Here is a 20,364-nt window from a genome sequence, read left to right on the forward strand (position 1 = left end):
AAAGGGAACATGCTGTTGACTACTTAACAGTTTTTTTTACCATAGTATTTTACCATTAAAATTACAATCATTTTTACAGTGCAGAGAATGCAGGGAATTATATTAAATATAGTAAATGTGACTAAAACACATTTACAACAACACACTGGCTAACAAAAAAAAAAAACTGAATAAGTGGGGCAACTGAACTTAAAATGTAATTATTAAGTCTTTTTTATTCTGTCTACATTTTTTTTTTTCAAAACACAGTCTGTAAGTTCATGACTGCAGGCTCATTGGTATTTTCATGAAGTCAGTATTGTCAGATATGAAATAATTATCCAATGTCCATGTATTTAATGAATTTAAGTAGAACTATAAAAGGTTAAATGTGGCACACTTTTTCCGAAATCCATTTTATCTAGTACCTTCAGCCAAAGTAATGTCTATACATTTTACAAGAAAATGTTACCTGCAGTATTAAATAAAACAGGTTCTGTCACAATTATATTTGTTTACAACCCACAATGTAGAAATGAATAAAATCATACTGTCAAAAGGGCTTTACTACCTTTCTTGATGAGGGAGTTCTCCTTTGAGTTTTGGCCACAGTCACCAGTGTTAAACTGCATCAGCAGAACTTATTTTTATAATTTGAAGAAACAGTATTCCTTTAATTCAAGACCATTTATTGTATATGACAATATGCAGTACAATCAAGCCTAAATGGCCCAATTTACCTGAATTCACCCTACAAGCTTTGAACTCCTGGGATCCGTAATATATCCTTGTCTGTTACACAGCAGAAATTCTTTCAGTGTGATGCTCAACACACAATTGCAGTTGCTGTAGACACAGGATGTATGAACAGAACTTGGTTAGAGTGTATATTGTCAGATGGCACTAAATAGAGTCTTGCATGCAAAAGTCATGTTAGGTTTATGGGGTAACCATAGCAACAGGTTGCCTGATTGTTTTCTTTAAGGAATCAGGATCTATATCAGTTGGTAACATGTTGTTGATATTTTTTATTTTCATTTTTTATTTTATTTTAGATTTAAATGTCACAAGTACATTAAGTATCAAAACTTAAGTGTTTTGTTTGAAAAGTATTTGGGAGTTTGAGATAATATATGACTATGTCAGGGCAGCAAAAACTGTTGTGGCATCAACTATACAAAAATCCAAAAAGCTAGACCTCCCCTCAGAGTCCTCCCACTGTAACAAAGATACCATCAAAATGATTATGATCTGGTGTTACAGTTTGATATCACTGAAATATATTGATTTAGAGAGATGAAAAATATGTAATATTAATAATGTGTGTAATAATGGTGCTATATAATACATAAACTCATTGTGAATTTTACAGGCTTGTTGGTTTGTGGTGTGACAGCGATTAATTTTAAGTGAATCGAGCGGGATTTTCAAGCCAAATATATTGTCACTCAGACACATGATGCCAAATATCATCACTGTTTTAACCATAAACTTTGTTTGGTAATCAAAACATTTACAGTAGCTCAGTTTTTAGAAGAAAATATTATTTGAATTGTATCCATTTCACTATACATTTGAAGGATACTTTAAACATTGAAGATTTAACTTAATAATTAACGATCTATTGTTTTATGATGAGTAGATACAGTATTATTCATACACCAGACACCGTTCTGTTCGTACCACTGTTAAATTCATTTTTCATGTTTCATGTTTCTTCCCCTTTCAGTCCTTTTTCTGGCTGTTCTTTTTCCACTTGTGCTTGTGCATTCTGCCTTCTTCTCATGTAAGCATTCAGACTCTCCAGTAAATCAATGGAGTGATTGATCAGAAGAGCAAGCCAAGCCAGGCCAAAGAATATCCAGACTGCCATCAGACAACTGTACCACTCTGGGTAGTTTATCGCTGGGTTGTGATCTGACAGGAAAAACAATGATGTAAAGATATTGTTATCAGGGTTGGGATGATATAATTTGAATAAAAAAAAAAAATTAATTGTAATGTCTAGATGATGAATTTACTGAATTCTAATTCAGAGGAATGCAACACAGTCACAACAGAGAAACTGATCCAACAGTATGCCTATTTACTGTAATTAGCACCCTCATAATACCCTGATATGTAAGTAAAAAAGTGTTTTTTCTTAACCAATGAAATGTATTTATTAAACTAATAATTTCAATTATTCTATTGATTATATATTGAAGTGTAACTCTATTTTGAAGATTTTCTGTGTTTAACAAAGAAAATGGTTTACTTGTTAAATATATTATTAAATTCTATGCTTGCAACAGTAATATGAATTTCTTTCTATTGGCTTAAATACATTTTTAAATTTGAATTACAATTCTGCATCTTATTTGCTACCTCATTTCAGAATTCAAATTCAGGAAAATTCCATTTTGAATGACACATAACCCAAGCTGTGATGTCACTTCCTGACTACAAGAAGGACTGCAAGAATAATTATAAATAAAATGTAAATAACTTAACTTAATTTAAATAACAGTAAAACAAGGATTGCTTTAAGTAATTAACAACAACAACAAATCCATATAATACATATCAAATAAGAGTGACTTTGAATACATAAGCATTATAATTTATTTGTTTTAAAGTTAAGGTACATGCTGACAATTAAAAATATTGAAGTATGAAAGCTGAAGTATAAATAAATAGTTTGTTCATTTTAGTATGTGTAGTCTCCTACCTGCAACATAATCTCCAAATCCAATAGTGCTGAGTGTTATGAAGCAGTAATAAATAGCTTCAGCATAACTCCATCCCTCATATTCTTTAAAAAGCAGCATAGGAACCACAAAGTACAGGAATGCCGAACTCACAAAGGATATACTGTGAATAGATATTCGTACACATTTCTGTGGGAAGGAAAGGGTACATCGTGTTTGCACATAAAGGTCACATCTTTATTGCTGACTGGTAAAAAAATAAATAAAATAAATTCTTACCCCTCTATCAATTTTTTTCTCCAGAAAATTGCAAAACTTCCTCTCAATGGCCAACATGTACTTTCCAACTCTATTTAAGATCACTACATTTAAGGGAATGCCAAAAAGAGCAAACAGCGCACAGAAAATTTGACCAGCCGTTGTCAGTGGAATTATATTCCCATAGCCTGTAAAAAGATGAAAACTTTAAATGATCTTTAACCAACAGAACAGATGCCACACAACAAACTGGACTGTCAAATTCAATGTGTTAGTGTGTCCATTCCTCACCAATAGTTGTGACCACAGTTGCCGCAAACACAGATGAACTGGTAAATTTCCAAAAGCCATCTGCGGTGTCATTGCTGTCAGGACTCAAGCCACTCAGGGAAGCAGCTTTTATCATCTTTAAAACAGTAATGGCAAACAATGAGCACAATACAGTGCAGCACAATAAAACAATGAGTTGTAATACATGAAATCACAAACTGTAACCAAGAGTGTGATTACGTACATGTTAATGTACATGGCTATTTCATGGTACAAAAAGAGCTAAATATGTAAATAATCTCAACAATTTAAAGATCAACAAAGACAATTATATGTACAAGAGATTTCCAAGTTTACAATATAGAAAAATGTAATTATTATAAACTTTTTCATCTTGTTTAACAAACACAAACTAGTAGTCTTGGCTATTTTCTGCTCAAATTTTCATTTCATTTTCAGATTTTTTTTTTGACCACAAGCAGTAAGAATTTTAAATGAATAAAAAACCCTACATAAATTTGAATTTAGGCTTTTGCACTGAAAAGATCATAAAAAAAAAAACAGTTGAACAAACACTTCCTCACTGATCCTACCCATCACTGATATTGTTGTTAATGTGGAATAAATACATTTAAGCAAAATCTACTCTCTAATCATACCTCTGCTAGTTCTCGGAGCCCATTCTGACCCACACATGGGTACTTCTCAAGTAGTTTCATTCTTTTCTCCTTCAGGAGATCAATCTGTTGCAACACATACCATCCTTCTAGTTTCCAGAAGATCAGCCCTCCAACAAGGACATAGGCAACATAAATAACTCCAAGGAATAGAATAGAAGGGAACCGAGTTATGCTGAGAAACTGGCATAACTTTCCCGAAAACACGGGGAGCATGGTTCCTATAGTCGCCTGGCTCACCTGTCTGCCGATGCAGCTGCAAGATGGTGCTACTGGGTGTGGATTTACTCTGTTTATGTGACAGGCAAATCACCCCTTTGTGTAATGAATGCCAGAATCAGACCTTATGACCTGACATGCAAATGTTGATTGAAGGAGAACAGAAGACACTGCGAGTGAGGAGTTAAAGAGCAAGGCTGAAGTGGTTAGAAGGTACAGTCAGTACTCTCTGTCAATGGTTTCATGTTCTTGTATCAAAACTTCTCCAGTTAAGGGTTGTTTACATTAATCAATTATTTCAAAAAGTACCTAAGCAAACACCAGGAAGAGAAAAAGTCATCTGGTCATCTGTATGTCTCATTACGGTAATATGTTTACTTTAGGCCTGTCTGATCTACAGATTTGCCAATGGCAAACACAAAAACTCACACTTACACATATATGTATATATTTTAAACCTCAATATTTACTATTTTCAAATATCTGAACCACTGCACTTAAGTTCAGTTATGTAGGTATGAATAAATAAAGAAATATATATAGTTTGAGTTATGGTCATTTGAATGTGTATTTGAATATGGTTTAGGTTTAAAAAAAAAAAACACATACAAGTTAGAATAAACGTTACAAGATATGTGCACATAATAGATGTTAGGATGAACATAGGTGACATGTTTTAAAATAAGATATACACTCAACAAAACTCTCTCAAAAACCATATCCATAAAGAACATCTTTTATTTGTTGTACTGAAGGGATCCAACGTGTGGCCCAGAAGGTGGTTGATGAATCTAGTCAAGAGGTTGAGGAGGTAAGCAGAGGTGGCTGTACATCAAACTGCTCAAAGTAACCAGTCTGATGTTCAGACAAGAAGACAGTTCCAAAATGTCCTTTCTGGCCTGACACTTATATTGGATGTTATTTTCCTAAAAAAAAAATCCTATCATTAGTTGCACACAAAATGGTTGCCCATGGGTTATTAAAGTAATGGCAAATTAATTTAACTACATATTTCTACTATTTATAGAGGTTTCTTTCTCATCATCATAAGCTCTGTTGAGTCCATCTAATAATAGTTTGAGTCCTAAAAAAATGTGTCATTGACAGCATTCTGTACAGCAATTAAAATTGTCCAAAATATGAAGAGAAATATGGAATGATTCCTCATTGGTCTGGTAAAATCTAAGCAGATGTTTAATACCCTGTGCTGTTTGAGTAGAACATTGGTTCCTGTGATATCAACCATCCAATAATACATCATACAACAATGTAAGCCACAATAATAGATGCTTTGCCTGTAACAGATCTTTTAAGCACAGAATATCTCAGACACCAGGGCTCTAAAAAGGGGGTCAATAGATATTTACGTGGCCGCTCAGTGTTCATTTCCAATAATACCAATGCTACCATTCATGTAATTTAAAAGGTATTTGAGATGTGACTTATTGCCTATATATACTGAATTTTGAAGGTTAATATTTTACAATTAACAATACTTTCAATGCGAAGCTTGTTAATAAAATTATATATAATTATGTTAATAACATTATTAATTTGTCTAAAACTTAAAAAAATAGATACACCAGATTTTATATAATAAAGTTTTAACTTTAAACTTTAATTGAGATTCAAGCTATTTTAAATTAGCATGTTATTGTATAAAATTATCATATAATCCTATAATAATTATGTCTTGACATGTGATCTACTGTACATTGCTGGAATATTCCAGATTACATTAAGAAAGGAAGCAAAGAATAGCTACTTTATGCCTGATGAAAGCAAGTGCTGCTCCCTTATGCAAATGACTGCTCAGAGCATCATTGCTCAAACAAATGTATTCATAGTCATGCAAAATAGTGCATCACAAAACAAAAATGACCAGATCTCAGGTTTAAGATTTCTGAGCAGAGAAATAGTTGCCATTAACAATTCCAACAATTTGAAATACCTCAAATAGAATAGTGCTTTTAGTCAAATGCATTGCATTGTTGTTTATAGAACAAATATCAGCATTTATCCACCGTTAAACAGGTTCTTGAAAAGTTATCTTAACTCCATTTGCATTCTCCCAAAAGAGGTTCTAAGCAGAAAATCCAATTTACCTTTGATTAAAAAGAGATTCTTTTTAAAACTCAAAAAGTACAGGCATTTTACGTAAATGATCATAAGGTCATAAAACATTAGTAAACAGTGAAATGACCAAAAAGATTTGAGAGACAGTTTTATAATGATCCAAAGAACTTAAAACAATAAGAAGCAGTGACATTGTTTTACAGTATATATACACACACACACACACACACACACACACACACACACACACACACACACACACACACACACACATGTTGGGTTTACATGTTTTATGGGGACATTCCATAGGCCTAATGGTTTTTATACTGCACAAACTGTACTTTCTATCGCCCTACACCTACCCTACACCTAAACCTAGCCCTCACAGGAGATTGTGCACACTTTTACTTCATCAAAAAAACTCATTGGGCATGATTTATAAGCCTGTTTCCTCATGGGGACCTGAGAAATGTCCCCACAATGTCAAAATCTACTGGTATTCCTATCCTTGTGGGGACATTTGGTCCCCACAACGTGATGAATACCAGGTACACACACACACACACACACACACACACACACACACACACACACACACAGGACAATAAATTAGTGTCTGAAAAACAAACAAAAAAAGGATATGATTTTATCACTTTGTAAATAAGATTATATTGGTTTTGGCAGGGAGACAAAGCTCTCATCGGGTTAACACTTTATGATAGCTTGTAAAAACATTTGCTCAAGTGAAACAAGTGCCTTTACTAATTATTTATATGGTTGCTATGCAACTACATCACCCTTAAATCAATCTCCTCATTCCAGCAAGTTCTCCACCAAAAGGTAACGGATCAATAACCAGCCAGGTTGCAAATGAAGATATGTAATATAAAGTGATGCTGTTATATTTGTCAGTGTGCCCAGCTCCTTCTGACCCAGAAACATGAGGGTTTTGACATGTTTAGGAGTCATTAAGATGTCCTTTAGTGATCTGCCTGGCCCAGAGTTTTGCAGAAAAGTGTGACTGTTCATTGTTTGTCCTCCTCTGTTGTTATTTATAACAGTTTTTATTTTGCCACCCCTGAAACAAAAAGACACAAAGAGACATTATAATGATCAAATCAGGTTAGAAACATTAAGGTCATCCATATGTCCTAAAGTCTAATGTAGAAAAATGTCACGTCACATACTGTAATTTTGAAAGTAACAGTTTGTTCTCATGATTTATCATGAGAAAAAAAAAAATTATATATATATATATATATATATATATATATATATATATATATATATATATAGAATAAAATATGACTTGTATTTTTTATTGGTTACTTTTCCACTTTCTTGGATAATTTGGGTCTTTGGTCAACCATGCTCTAACTCAGAGATTTGCTCCTCTCACTCCACTGACATCCCCTACCACTCCCATACCACGATTAATAAAACAACATGACAGCTTTTAATGACTTTTGTACATTTGATTTTACCTTTAATGCTGTTAAAGTAAAATAATCTATTTTATGTGCATTGTTTTTTTTTTTTTTTGCCTTTGCCATCAAAAAAGAATCTAAACACTTCAAACTGAGGACACCTGCTGGTCAAACATATGTAAATACAATGCCAGCTAAATGTCCTTCAGACGATTAAGTGAAAATATCGACACACTTTATTTTAAGGTCCAGTTTTTCACTAGTGACTAACTATTAGACTTACACCTCAATAAACTCCTCACTTGCTGATTATTAATACTTAGGTAGTTGTTAAGTTTAGCTATGGGGCAGGGTGAAGGAAGCTAAATTATGGCCATGCAGAATAAGGAATTATTATTATTTTTTATGTGCTTTATAAGTACTAATGAACAGCCAGGATGGTAGTAATATGCGTGCTAATAAACAACTAGTGTTCATCTCAATGAGATATTAAATATATGTAAACACGGTCATATGTGATGATGTACAATATATCAGTAATTATTTGTCTGATGTGCCCTTGTAAATCCACTTACAACATCCACTTACCACTTACAATATGCAGATTTGAGTTTTTTGAGAATTTAAAATGCAGAAAATTTCTTTTGAGGGGTAGTTTTAGGTGTAGGTCTAGGTTACGTAGGTAACCCACGTTCCCTGAAGGAGGGAACGGAGACGTTACATATGGGAACTCGCTAGAGAGACCTATCACCTCTGAGCTAAAAAAAAAGCCAATGGGAATTGGCGAGTGGAATTTGCATGCACAGCCACTCCCCCGTACATACGGGTATATAAGATGGCGGCGTGCATCCACTCATTCAGGTTTTTGGTGAGGAGCCGAGCCGTAGCCCAGCGTACAGTGCATCTCAGGATTGTGGCAGGGGGATGTAACGTCTCCGTTCCCTCCTACGTAACCTAGACGTTCCCCTTCAGTCGTTTACTACGACATTACATATGGGAACTAACCCATGGAAAACGCCACAATCCTGCCGCGTTACGCATGAGGACCAAATGCTGACAGGCAAGCGTGTCAGAACAAATGGGCTCAACAAGTAACCTGCCCAACGCCCTCTAGGCCAGAAGTTAAATTTTGGAACTGAAGCAGACCGTCGGGGGTCACACGGGGAGCATGGGGTTGGACATGTGGAATAGCGGGAAAGTATACCTATTCTAGCTATAGATATATGAGGGGAAACACGGCCTCTTGATGACCATGGAATACTGAGACATGATGCCACAACCAGCTGGGTGAAGGAGACCCAGCTGGAACACAGACACAGACTACTTTGGCTCCTCCATGCCCCGCAGACTGGACTAGACGGAGTTCACACATGGGGGAACAACTGGGGGAACAGCGCACGCAAGCCGACACCGAGCCGGGCTCCCGCAAATTACCTGATGTTACCTTAACACACAGGATTACACAGGCTTAACCCCCTGGGGTCCAAACACGCGTATACGCGTTTTGTGGCAGTTTCCCAAAAGGAACTTAAATTACTCGGTCATCTCTGATTGTACAGATAAAAGCAGTACATCAATCGAATCTGTAAAGGGTCTACTTTTATTTGTATATACTCACAAAACCAAAAAAATATTGTGATTTTACAAAATAAAGAAAACAAAAAGGGTGTGCTGTCTGCCGCGTTGATCTCCGTGATCTTCATTCAGAAACGCGTCATTAAAATAGACTATAACTCAGCCAATACACAACACAGAGACATGAGCAATATGTCTAGAGAAAGCTTGATATCTATACTTTCAAATAAAGTAATGTTTATTGAAATCAAATATTCTGTGATAAAGAAATCCGTATGAAACCAACACGATGTCCAGTCTCTCTTGTCTGCTTCATTAGTTTTAATTAGATCACGCCCAAGAGCGATTCGATCTTTTCATATTCAAATCGTCCACGTGAGGGCGCCGCGCCAAAAGTAGACGCCCATATCACAGTAAACAAAGGAGAAAGCAGTTTCTTTTCTTTCAAGTTAGTTCTTTCTGGAAGAATACGGGCTGTCAGGAATAAAACTTACTTCAGAAGATGAACATTAAATGAGACATGGCGTGAACCAGCAGATGAGATATTTACACAAGTAAGTTTTTTTCTTTTATATTTGTAAGTTGTTACTGTGACAGAATGTGCACACATTTTACCAGTTAAGACTTTTTGCCAACTGTATTTCCTGACTACAGCAAGTGAAACATTATAAAGTATGTTTCATTTCACTGCATCTAAATGTCTCATGATGACAGGATGTTTCAACTTTGGTCGAAAAACGCGCTGGCGCATTTGAGGCACGCTTTTGTAATAACTCCGAAAAGAATGTAAAATTCTCCGTCAGTTTTGATCGTACAAATACAACCAATACATCATTCGAAACTGTAGAGGGTATATTTTTATTTGTATACACTGTGCTTTTATGAAAATAAGAAAACAGTCAGGGCACGCGCTCTGCCTTCACTGTCTCTGTTATATCTTTTCACAGACACGTAAATGAAACTAACGTGCATGAAACCTAAATCTAAGTGATTACGTGCCTCACAGACATAATGCATTTACTTGTAGAAAGCTTGAAATGTTTACTTTTTACATAAACCAATTCAAATAAAAAACTACTATTCTCTTTTTAAGTAATCTGTATGAAAGGTAGAAGATGTATGGTTTCTCCTGTATCACTTCATTACAAACCTTACACCTGTATTTATCTCACACTGTTTTATTTGCACCTAACTGTTATACGCCTATGCTATACACTACCAGTCAAAGGTACTTTTTTAAAGAAAAATAATTATCTAATTTTGTGAAATAGGTTTACTATGTAAAAAAACTGCTCACTTAAAAAAAAAAAAAAAAACTTTTAATAATAAAAAGTTTGGCTGGTAGTGTATGTGTTTTCTCCATGTTAGCTCTGTCTTTGTCAGATCATTGTGTTGCTCACATCTACTTGTTTTCTTTGCAGTTTCTGCTGTTCCCCGTTTTCCTGTGTTCAAGTTTCCTGCAAGTGATTTGGATATTGCACCCTCGACATCTTGACTTCTGTGTTGTTTATTACTTTTGTTCCTAATAAAAAGTTTAACTGCACTCACAAGTGAAAGACAAGTTATTTTGTGTGATAGTTAAATATATTCAAAATACGCTTCAAACTAAATATATATTTATTTTGTCCTTTCATTTTTCCTTTATTCTTTCTGTTGTTTCCTCTCAGTCAACATCCGACTGAATGGCTCATTATGCGGCTCATTATGCAGGTCTTTGTCTTCTCAGGTGTAAATCACAGCATTATTCATGATCATTCACGCCTTCTCGCATACAGCCATTCTAAACAAAAAGTGTCTTCAAAAATTTAAATCTATATACTGTTTTGTGAAAACAAGTGAACTAGATGATTTTCACATCATTTGGTAGAAAAAAACCAAGCCTACCACATCCAATTCTCGAAAGTCCCGAGAATAAATATTCTGTATGTGTTAGATGACCTTATTTCAGTGACTTCAAAAATTTAGTTTTTCAAAATGCACGCATAAACATTGTTTTCTCAAAAACTTAAAAGTGTACATTCATGTTGCTTACATATTTTTGTAGTCCAATTTGTGCTAAATACAATGTATTTAGATTTAGGATATTAATATGTTTTTAACATACTGAAAAAAGCACAAATGTCAAGGCATGTCAAAACTTCTTCAGGGCCCCAAAACACCCTTGGGCCCCAGAGGGTTAACGCGGAGATTGTAGAATCTCGCAAAGGTATTGGGCGTCGCCCAGCCCGCAGCTCTACATATGTCTGCTAGAGAGAAGCCGTGCGCCAGCGCATAGGAGGAGGCAACACTCCGGGTGGAGTGAGCTCGAACTCCTAGGGGGCACGGCTCACCTTGGGATTCGTACGCCAAGGTGATGGCATCAACCACCCAATGAGCCAACCTCTGCTTGGAGACAGCATTCCCCTTCTGCTGTCCCCCGTAGCAAACAAAGAGCTGCTCAGAGCGTCTGAAGCTCCGGGTGCGGACGAGCAAGTTGACCGAATCCAGCTCCAGGCCCAGAAAAGAGATCCTCTGCACAGGGGAGAGTTTGCTCTTCTCTTGGTTGACCTGAAGCCCCAGATGGCTGAGGTGCTGAAGCACCAGGTCCCTGTGTTTGTCTTTGTACAACAGATCTCTATGAGCTATAACGAGCCAGTCGTCTAGATAGTTGAGGATGCGGATGCCCTTCCGCCAAAGAGGGGTCAGGGCTGTCGAGCCGAGTCGTCCGCCTCTGCTGCCGAATGCTCCCCCTCTGATGCAGCGATAGACATCCTATCCTCTTCGGGTGCACCAAAGGAGACGCTAGGCCCGCTGGGCAGGGGAGCGGTCTGCTTTGGCAGCACCATGGGACTACGGGATGACTCGGAAGACCGTGGGGGTTTACCCGGCTTTAACCGAATAAGTAGATGATACGGGGGAGTGGCTGTGCATGCAAATTCCCATTGGCCTTTTCTTTTTAGCTCAGAGGTGATAGGTCTCTCTAGCGAGTTCCCATATGTAACGTTGTAGTAAACGACTGAAGGGGAAATACAGTTTGTTCAACAGAAAAGCCATTACGCCTATGAAATGTCCCCATAAAACATGGAAACCCAACATGTGTGTGAAACAAATGTCCCCACAAGGATAGTAATACCAGTAAATTTTGACCTTGTGGGGACATTTCTTAGGTCCCCATGAGGAAACAGGCTTACAACCCCTGGCAAAAAGTATGGAATCACCACACTTAGATGTTGCTCACCTATTTTGTTTACTTCATAGAAAATAAACAAATCACAGATATGACACAAAACGTCTCAGGTTACGTATGTAACCCTGGTTCCCTGAGGGAACGAGACGCTGCGTCATCAACACTTTGGGGAACGCCATTGGCGAACCACGCTCTGAATACGTGTGCATAGTCCAATAGAAAGAGGCGTGACGTCACGAACGTGATGACGTCACTAACCAGAAAGCTATAAAAGCATGTGCGCTGGCAACGGTGTCAGCTTCGAAGCATGAAGCGAGCGCTTGCAGGGATGCCGGAAGACTGGTAACTAGACGCAGTGTCTTGTTCCCTCGGGGAATCAGGGTTACATACGTAACCCGAGACGTTCCCCTTCCGGGAACTCGAGATGGCGTGGCCCAGGGCTAATGAGGACAGTCCCCTCTGGGGAAGAGCGGTTAAACACCTCTTCATATGGTGCCCGTCTATCCTCAGTGTCCTCAGGGGATCGTCTTGCCAACCCTGCCACCCCCGATGCTTCAGGGAGCAGTGATCCCCAGCGAGGATATTTCTTGACTACCGCCCGATATCGTAGCGGTACCAGGAAGCTCGCGACCTCTACGGAGTTCCCCTCAACAGTTGGTTGGGTGCTTTTCTGCCGGTCTGCCACTTCAGGACCCCACGCCAGCTGTCTCTCTAACACCAGAGGTCAGCCTCGAGAGGCTGATTCCCTTAGTAGACTTTCTGGCAGCATGGAAACTTCTGCCGAATGTCTCTCAATGGGTCCTGCACACTGTAGAAAAAGGTTACCGCATTCAGTTCGGTGCTCCTCCTCCCTGTTTCAGCTGAGTATTTCCCACTATCATGGGTCCCGAGCAGGCTCTGGTTATGGAACAAGAAGTAAACACTTTTCTGAGGAAGGAGGCCATCGAGGTGGTCCCTCCTCACAAGCAAGAGTCTGGGTTCTACAGCCGGTACTTCATTGTTCCCAAGAAGGATGGGGGCCTCAGACCCATCTTAGACCTGCACGTTCTAAATCGGTCAGTTATGCGCCTAAAATTCAGAATGCTGACTGTCAAACAGGTTGTGTCACAAATAAGGTCTGAGGACTGATTTGTGACGATAGATCTGAAAGATGCCTACTTTCATGTCTCCATCCCTCCCCAACACAGGAATTTCCTGAGGTTTGCTTTCAGGGGCGAAGCATACCAATATCGGGTTCTTCCTTTCGGCCTTGCACTCTCACCCCGCACCTTCACAAAGTGTGTGGATGCAGCTCTGGCTCCGTTGCGACTCCAGGGCATCCGCATACTCAACTATATCAACGACTGGCTGATTTTGGCCCAGTCCGAGCAGATGGCAGTTCAACATCGAGATGTTGTTCTGTCGCACATGAAAGAGCTGGGGTTAAGACTAAACGCCAAGCAAAGTGTGCTTTCTCCATTACAGAGAACCACTTATCTGGGTGTAGTGTGGGATTTATCCACGATGCGGACACATCTGTCTCCTGCTCGTGTAGAGTCAATCCTCAAAGAGATTGCGAGAGTAAGAGAAGGCCGGTCACTTACTGTGAAACTGTTCCAGAAACTGCTAGGTCTGATGGCAGCTGCGTCCAACGTAGTTCCTTTTGGCCTGCTGTACATGAGACCCCTACAGTGGTGGCTCAAAACCAAGGGGTTCTCCCCGAGGGGAAACCCGCTTCGTATGATCAGGGTCAGGGCCTTAGACATGCGAAGGGAATCTCGGTTCAGGGCCCAGTGTGGGGAGTTCTTCGTTGCTGCGGCATGCTTGCAACAGATGCGTTCCTCACTGGTTGAGGAGCGTTCATGAGTGGCTGCTCAGCCCTTGGTCTACGGAGGGGTCATCATCTCATGTGGCACTCTTTTGCCTGGAGATGCTGGTTGTGTTTCAGACTCTGAGACACGTTCTCCCAGACCTAAGAGACTCTTACATCAATCACCAGGGAAGTCTGCTTTCGCGCCCCTTGCACAGCTGGCGCAGCAGATCCCTGTGTGGTCCCAGGGGAACTCCTCCACCGAGAGTAGTTCACATCCCTGGGCATCTCAACGTGGGAGCAGACATCCTTTCAAGGCAGGGGCCGAGGCCCGGGGAATTGATGCTTCACTCTTATGCGGTGAAGCAGATTTGGAGAGCACTTTGTCCCTCGGAGTCATCCAGCCCCCTGGTACAGATGTGGCTGAGGCTACGTCTGTACACCCCCCAATTGTTCTACTCCTGGGAGTTCTGGCGAGAGTGTGCCAGGACGGGGTCCGACTTCGGTCTACGGCCCCGTACTGGCCAGTCTGAGTTTGGTTCTCTGACCTGATTTCCCTTCTTGGCGGCTCTCCACGGAGATTTCCATCAGGAGGGATCTCCTTTGACAGGCAGGGGCGATTCCTCACCCCCCCCCCCCCCGGAGCTTGGAAGCTGTGGGTGTGGCCTCTGAGGGGGCCCAGCTCATAGCTTCCGGTCTCTCAACCGAGGTTATGGAGACCATCCTCCATCCAGAACTCCCTCCATGAGGAAACTGTATGCCTTGAAGTGCTTCACTTCTTAGTGCAGAGACTGCCAGCTCGACCCAGTTAACTGCCCGGTTGGTACAGTGCTGGAGTTCCTGCAGGCTCGCCTCTCCTCAGGGTTGACCAACTCCACCCTGAAGGTTTATGTGGCGGCTATTTCGGCTTACCACGCCCCTCTTGGTGGCTCTCAGTGGGCAGACACCTCTAGTTACACGTTTCCTCTGCGGTGCGCTGAGGTTGAGGCAGTACGCTCTCGCGTCCCTACGAGCCTCTCCTCGAACCTTTACTTTTCTCAAGAGGGTTGGGGACCTTCAGGCCCTCTCTGTGGCCCCTTCCTTTATTGACTTTGCGCCCGGTATGGCCAAAGCATTTCGGTATCCCAAGGCGGGATACCTCCCTAAGGTTCCCACTGTCGCACCACGCCCTGTCGTACTGCAGGCTTTTCATCATCCTCCCTTTCGGGAGCCCGGCCAACAGAAGCTTAATTGTATGTGTCCACTGTCCAGTGTGAGCACTGGATGCATACGTCCACAGAACTACCCTGTGGAGGAAGGCTGACCAACTTTTGGTCTGTTTTGGCCCTCCTAGGAGAGGCCATCCTACTGCTAGCCTTCCATAAGCCGGTGGATTTGGATGCCATCTCGGTAGCCCTTGAGTCCTCTGGTCTTCCCCCACCCTCGGGAGCCAAGGCTCACTCTACCAGGAGTATGTCTGCCTCTAAGCCTTCTTCTCAGGCTTGTCCACTCTGGACATTTGTAACGCTGCGGGTTTGTCCATGCCTCTTGGCTAGGTTATACGGTCTAGATCTCAGAGCCTCTTTCGGCTCCTCGTTCTCTCGCCCTATTCCGGGCAGGGACTCTCCTCAGTATGGTGGCGTGGGCAATCTCGTTCCCATAGCGTTTCGACGCAGCTCGAAGTTCCTGGAAGGGAACGTCTCTAGGTTACATATGTAACCCTAGTTCCCTGAAGGGAACGAGATGCTGCATCTCGAGGCCATACTTCCGGCATCCCTGCGGCGCTTAAGTACTTTTTGTGTTTTTTGGGTAATGATTCCATAATTTTTTCCTCAACATTGAATGATTCCATACTTTTTTCCTGTACTTGATATGGAATATAATTTTCCATTATTTAAAAGAGCTTAATCTCATTTGTTTTAGGTATGTTTCACATAACCAGAATGTTGAATTAATAAACAAAAATAGTTTTGTGTCATATCTGTAAAGTAAAAAAACTAAATGAATGACATCTAAGTGTGGTGATTCCATACTTTTTGCCAGGGCTTGTTTAAGTCATGCACAATAAGTTTTTTGAGGAAGTAAAAGTGTGCATAATCTCCTGTGAGGGCTACATTTAGATGTAGGGTGAAAACCATTACGCCTATGGAATGTGTGTGTGTGTGTGTGTGTGTGTGTGTACCTGGTATTCATCACATTGTGGGGATTTTGACCTTGTGGGGACATTTCTCAGGTCCCCATGAGGAAACAGGCTTATAAATCATGCACAATTAGTTTTTTTGATGAAGTAAAAGTGTGCACAATCTCCTGTGAGGGCTAGGTTTAGGTGTAGGGTAGGTGTAGGGCGATAGAAAGTATGGTTTGTACAGTATAAAAACCATTACGCCTATGGAATGTCCCCATAAAGCATGTAAACCCAACATGTGTGTGTGTGTGTGTGTGTGTGCGTGCGTGCGTGTGTGTGTGTGTGTGTGTGTGTGTGTGTGTGTGTGTGTGTGTGTGTGCAAATTATACCTGTGCTGTTGAGCAGGTTGTGTCTGGCTCTGATAAAGACCTGTATATCAGCATCAGTCTGTTTATCTCCAGTAAAAGAAATAGAGGTAGATGAGCATTCAGCTGGGTGCAAGGCTCTATAACACAATGAACAAACCAAGACATTATGTTTCAGGTATTGTTAGGACTGTATACATGATTGCTCTATTATCAGTATATATCGGTGATTTTGTCATTTGATTTACATTTTACAAACCGGTTCAAAACAGGTGTTTTTACTTAAATGATGCATTAGTTACAGGAATGGGGTTGTTAGCTCAGGTGGCAGGGTAAACTAAGACAAAGTTTCTGAGGAAATGAGTACTATACTTTTGATTACTATATTTGTACTATACCCAGGGTATTGAAAAACTTTCTATTCTGTAATACAGACCTTCCCAAACTTTGTGAGATATTTACAATAATATAATAATGTGTGTGCATGTGTTATGAGAGTAGAGGGGCAGGGTGAGAGAAGCACCTGGCTCTTGTTTTTGATGATGGGTGCTGGAGTTAATTTTGTTTAAATGCTGCAAGTGATGGATGCATGTTTTTCTTAAATAGCCCTCTAAAAATACTGGTGTTTCGTCTTGAGTGTATAATAAACAAGCAGATTGTCTATTGACACAAAATGACAACATTTTTTTTAGAGTTGGTTACATTACCATTATGTGCACTACCATGTAAATATAAAAATGTATGTACAAATGTACAAATAATATATCCTGGTAAAAAATTATATATTATGTTCAAGTAAACTGCATATAAATCCTAACACTGTATTGTCTTCTATTTACAATTATATTACATAAAAATATATAACTGTGCATAGGCATTAACTATGAATTAAAAAATGGAGACAAAGCTTTTTTTGTTATTTATTTATTTGGGGCTATTTTAAATGTGCTGTAACATGGGGACAATTACGGCGACATCTCCAATTGTGGACAAGACACCAAACTTTGGGACTGTCCCTGAAAATGGAGATGTCTGGTCACCCTAAAATATTTGGTTCAGGCAATCTGTGTCTATTTTGATTATCTTCACTGTATATATATATATATATATATATATATATATATATATATATATATATATATATATGGTACATTGTATCTACAGCTCTAATACTGGTGTAATTACACACATGTAACAACTCACTGAATAGCATTTGTAAGTACAAATGTGTAACAGGACATTGGTAACAACACTTTTTTCACTTCTGGAAGTACACATGTGTAACAAGAATTATGTAACTACATTTTGTAACAACAATATGTACTCACAGAAGTTTTTACACTTCCACACAGTCTTCAATACTGTAGTTACCAGTTTGTAATGCCCGGAAACATTATTGAAATCGTGATGATTCCTATGTAGGCTACATATAATTTTTGTATTCATGTATTTGTGAACACTGAATTAGAATTAAAGTATCAATTTGTAATATCAGTGTACTTACATGGTAACTCCTCAGGAACTGTCTACTTAATATAAAGTGTAAAATGGTCACAACTTACTGAGTAATATATAAAATGTAAACCTCTGTGCAACACTTTAATATCAGTGTACTTACATGATAACTCCTCAGGAACTGTCTACTTAATATAAAGTGTAAAATGGTCACAACTTACAGAGTAATATATCAAGTAAACCTCTGTGCAACACTTTAATTTCAGTATACTTACATGATAACTCCTCAGGAACTGTCTACTTAATATAAAGTGTAAAATGAACATGCACTGTTCAGTCTGTGTTTGTCGTGTCTATCAGTTATGTACGTGTGTTTGTGTCAGCTCCTGTTGTGCCTACTTTCATTCGCTGTTATTGTGTGTGTGCTGTGTTATTGTGACAAAACTTTCACATAATTTACTAGTTAGACTTTTTTCAAACTATAATTCCTGACTACAAGTGAAACATTATGAAGTATGTTTCATTTCATTGCATCTAAATGTCTCACAACGCCAGGATGTTTTAATGTTCTAGAAAACGATGTGATATAAAAGTAATAGTCTTTATGCTGTAACACTGAATTATATAGTCTAAGAATGTTTAGACAAAGAATATACAAAGCATGCTTGTATTTATGACTTTAAGATCATATTTATTTAATTTACCATATAACAATCGGATATAAAGTGTTTATACTAAGTGTTTATACGAAGACCATTAATATGTTTATTGTTTATGTTACCTAAAAAATCTTTCACACAAACTTTTCAAAGATACATTACAGTGTTAAGTGTTGATATTAATAGAGGTCTCACATTAAATACTATAGTGTATTTTAATTATTTTATTAGTCATATTTTTATACTGCATTTTCATTGTTGAAGTTTAAAAGTCTGGGTGTGCGACAAGGAGAAAACAGTGATTTTGACACCTATAATAAGGTTAAAAAATATGAAAAAATCATAATAGAAAGGTAGTAAAATGTTTTTAGGGTGGTTTTATTGTTAGCTTGACAGAAAGAAGAATTTGTCCAAAATTTTATGTATTTTTACAAATATGACCAAAGAACATAAAAGTGCCCATAGTCTAAGAATCACCCATATGTGTGTGTGTGTGTGTATGTATATATATATATATATATATATATATATATATATATATATATTTAGTTATCTGAAACCTGCTCAACAGATGAATCCCCCTGACGTTTACTTGAGTCTCTTCAAACTGTTTTCCTCTGAGAGCGCTTTACCAACTTCAGATGTTCAACTACACTGATATTCTAGCGTAAAACAAATTCCTTGTTTTGCAATGACTTTTGCAATGATATCAGGTATGATTTACTTGTTTCACTTGTTGAACAGAATTCAGAAACAGTTTTCAGAAATGACACAAAGTCTGTCCACATCTCTGTGGTTAGATCAGGGTGCTCAATATTGTGTATTTGACCTTCATTATGTATGTTTTGATTATACTGTGTTGTAAATAAAATACAAATAATCTAAAACTCCATTCTTTGAATCTTCTTACATTGTCCCTTACATAACAGATACAGTCTCATAATGGGCCATTAGGGGAGGGCTCTTGTCTCTCAGGTGTGAATTGCTCAGTGGTGGAAAGAAGACTTAAAAATGTATACTCAATTACAAGTACTGTTACATTGCTGAAATTGTACTCAATTACAAGTAAAAGTACTGGTGTTAAAAAAGTACTTAAGTAAAAGTACAAATTACTCTTCATAAAAAATACTCAGAGTACTAATTACTTTTTAGCTGGTGGTATTTATTGAATTATCCATAATTGCTGAATCAGACAAGATCCACACAATAAAGCACATACTGCTTTTATGATGTCATGGATCAATCTTAGATGGTTGTTTCCTCCGCGGGAAAAAAAAATCATAGTGGAATTATACAAATTAAATTATAGGTTAATCACCCTATATATTTTCCATTCATTACATAACACAATAAGAAAAAAAAACAGTATGCCTTAATATTTAAGATATTAAAACAAGTACACAGTAAGCAATGAAATAAGAACAAATAAACAAATTAGGAATTAATTAATACAGTCTGTATTACAATAATGATGGATTTACATGTACTAGTTACAGCAGGGCGAAATGGCCTAAAAATAAAATCCAGATTTTTTTCACAAAAAATCTGATTTACGATTAAAATAGATTTTCCCCCCCTACGACATTTAGCATGTAAAGAAACCCTAGCTTTTCCACAACATATGGGCACCATATATTTTGCAATATACATTGCAA

At 38.4% G+C, this 20,364-nt stretch overlaps 2 protein-coding genes across 2 annotated transcripts in view; both read right to left on the minus strand.

The window, feature by feature from the left end:
• Window positions 1–1,687: 1,687 nt before the first annotated feature.
• On the minus strand, window positions 1,688–4,097 carry kcnk17 (potassium channel, subfamily K, member 17). Its single transcript, XM_073832584.1, has 5 exons — window positions 3,857–4,097; window positions 3,219–3,333; window positions 2,949–3,115; window positions 2,690–2,858; window positions 1,688–1,896 (listed from the first exon to the last, which is right to left on the minus strand). The coding sequence occupies exons 1-5, from the start codon at window positions 4,088–4,090 to the stop codon at window positions 1,688–1,690; spliced, it is 894 nt and encodes a 297-aa protein (XP_073688685.1). The 5' UTR covers window positions 4,091–4,097.
• An 11,035-nt stretch (window positions 4,098–15,132) lies between these two features.
• The window catches only part of kif6 (kinesin family member 6), a 238,135-nt gene continuing 232,903 nt past the window's right edge, over window positions 15,133–20,364 (minus strand). The window contains exons 20-21 of the mRNA XM_073832589.1: window positions 16,620–16,735; window positions 15,133–15,326 (exon numbers count right to left, since the gene is read on the minus strand). Of these exons, the coding sequence (XP_073688690.1) occupies window positions 15,133–15,326; window positions 16,620–16,735 (310 nt within the window). The remainder of the gene's footprint in view (window positions 15,327–16,619; window positions 16,736–20,364) is intronic.

Source organism: Garra rufa, unplaced genomic scaffold (assembly GCF_049309525.1).
Source record: "Garra rufa unplaced genomic scaffold, GarRuf1.0 hap1_unplaced_004, whole genome shotgun sequence".
Taxonomy (NCBI): domain Eukaryota; kingdom Metazoa; phylum Chordata; class Actinopteri; order Cypriniformes; family Cyprinidae; genus Garra; species Garra rufa.

Coding starts and splice junctions, on each gene's coding strand:
- kcnk17 (XM_073832584.1), bottom strand. CDS start 4,090: ATGCTCCCCGTGTTTTCGGGAAAGTTATGCCAGTTTCTCAGCATAACT. Junction 3,334..3,856: donor GGCTCCGAGAACTAGCAGAG/GTATGATTAGAG, acceptor ACTGTTTTAAAG/ATGATAAAAGCTGCTTCCCT. Junction 1,897..2,689: donor ATTTGGAGATTATGTTGCAG/GTAGGAGACTAC, acceptor TTTTCCTGTCAG/ATCACAACCCAGCGATAAAC.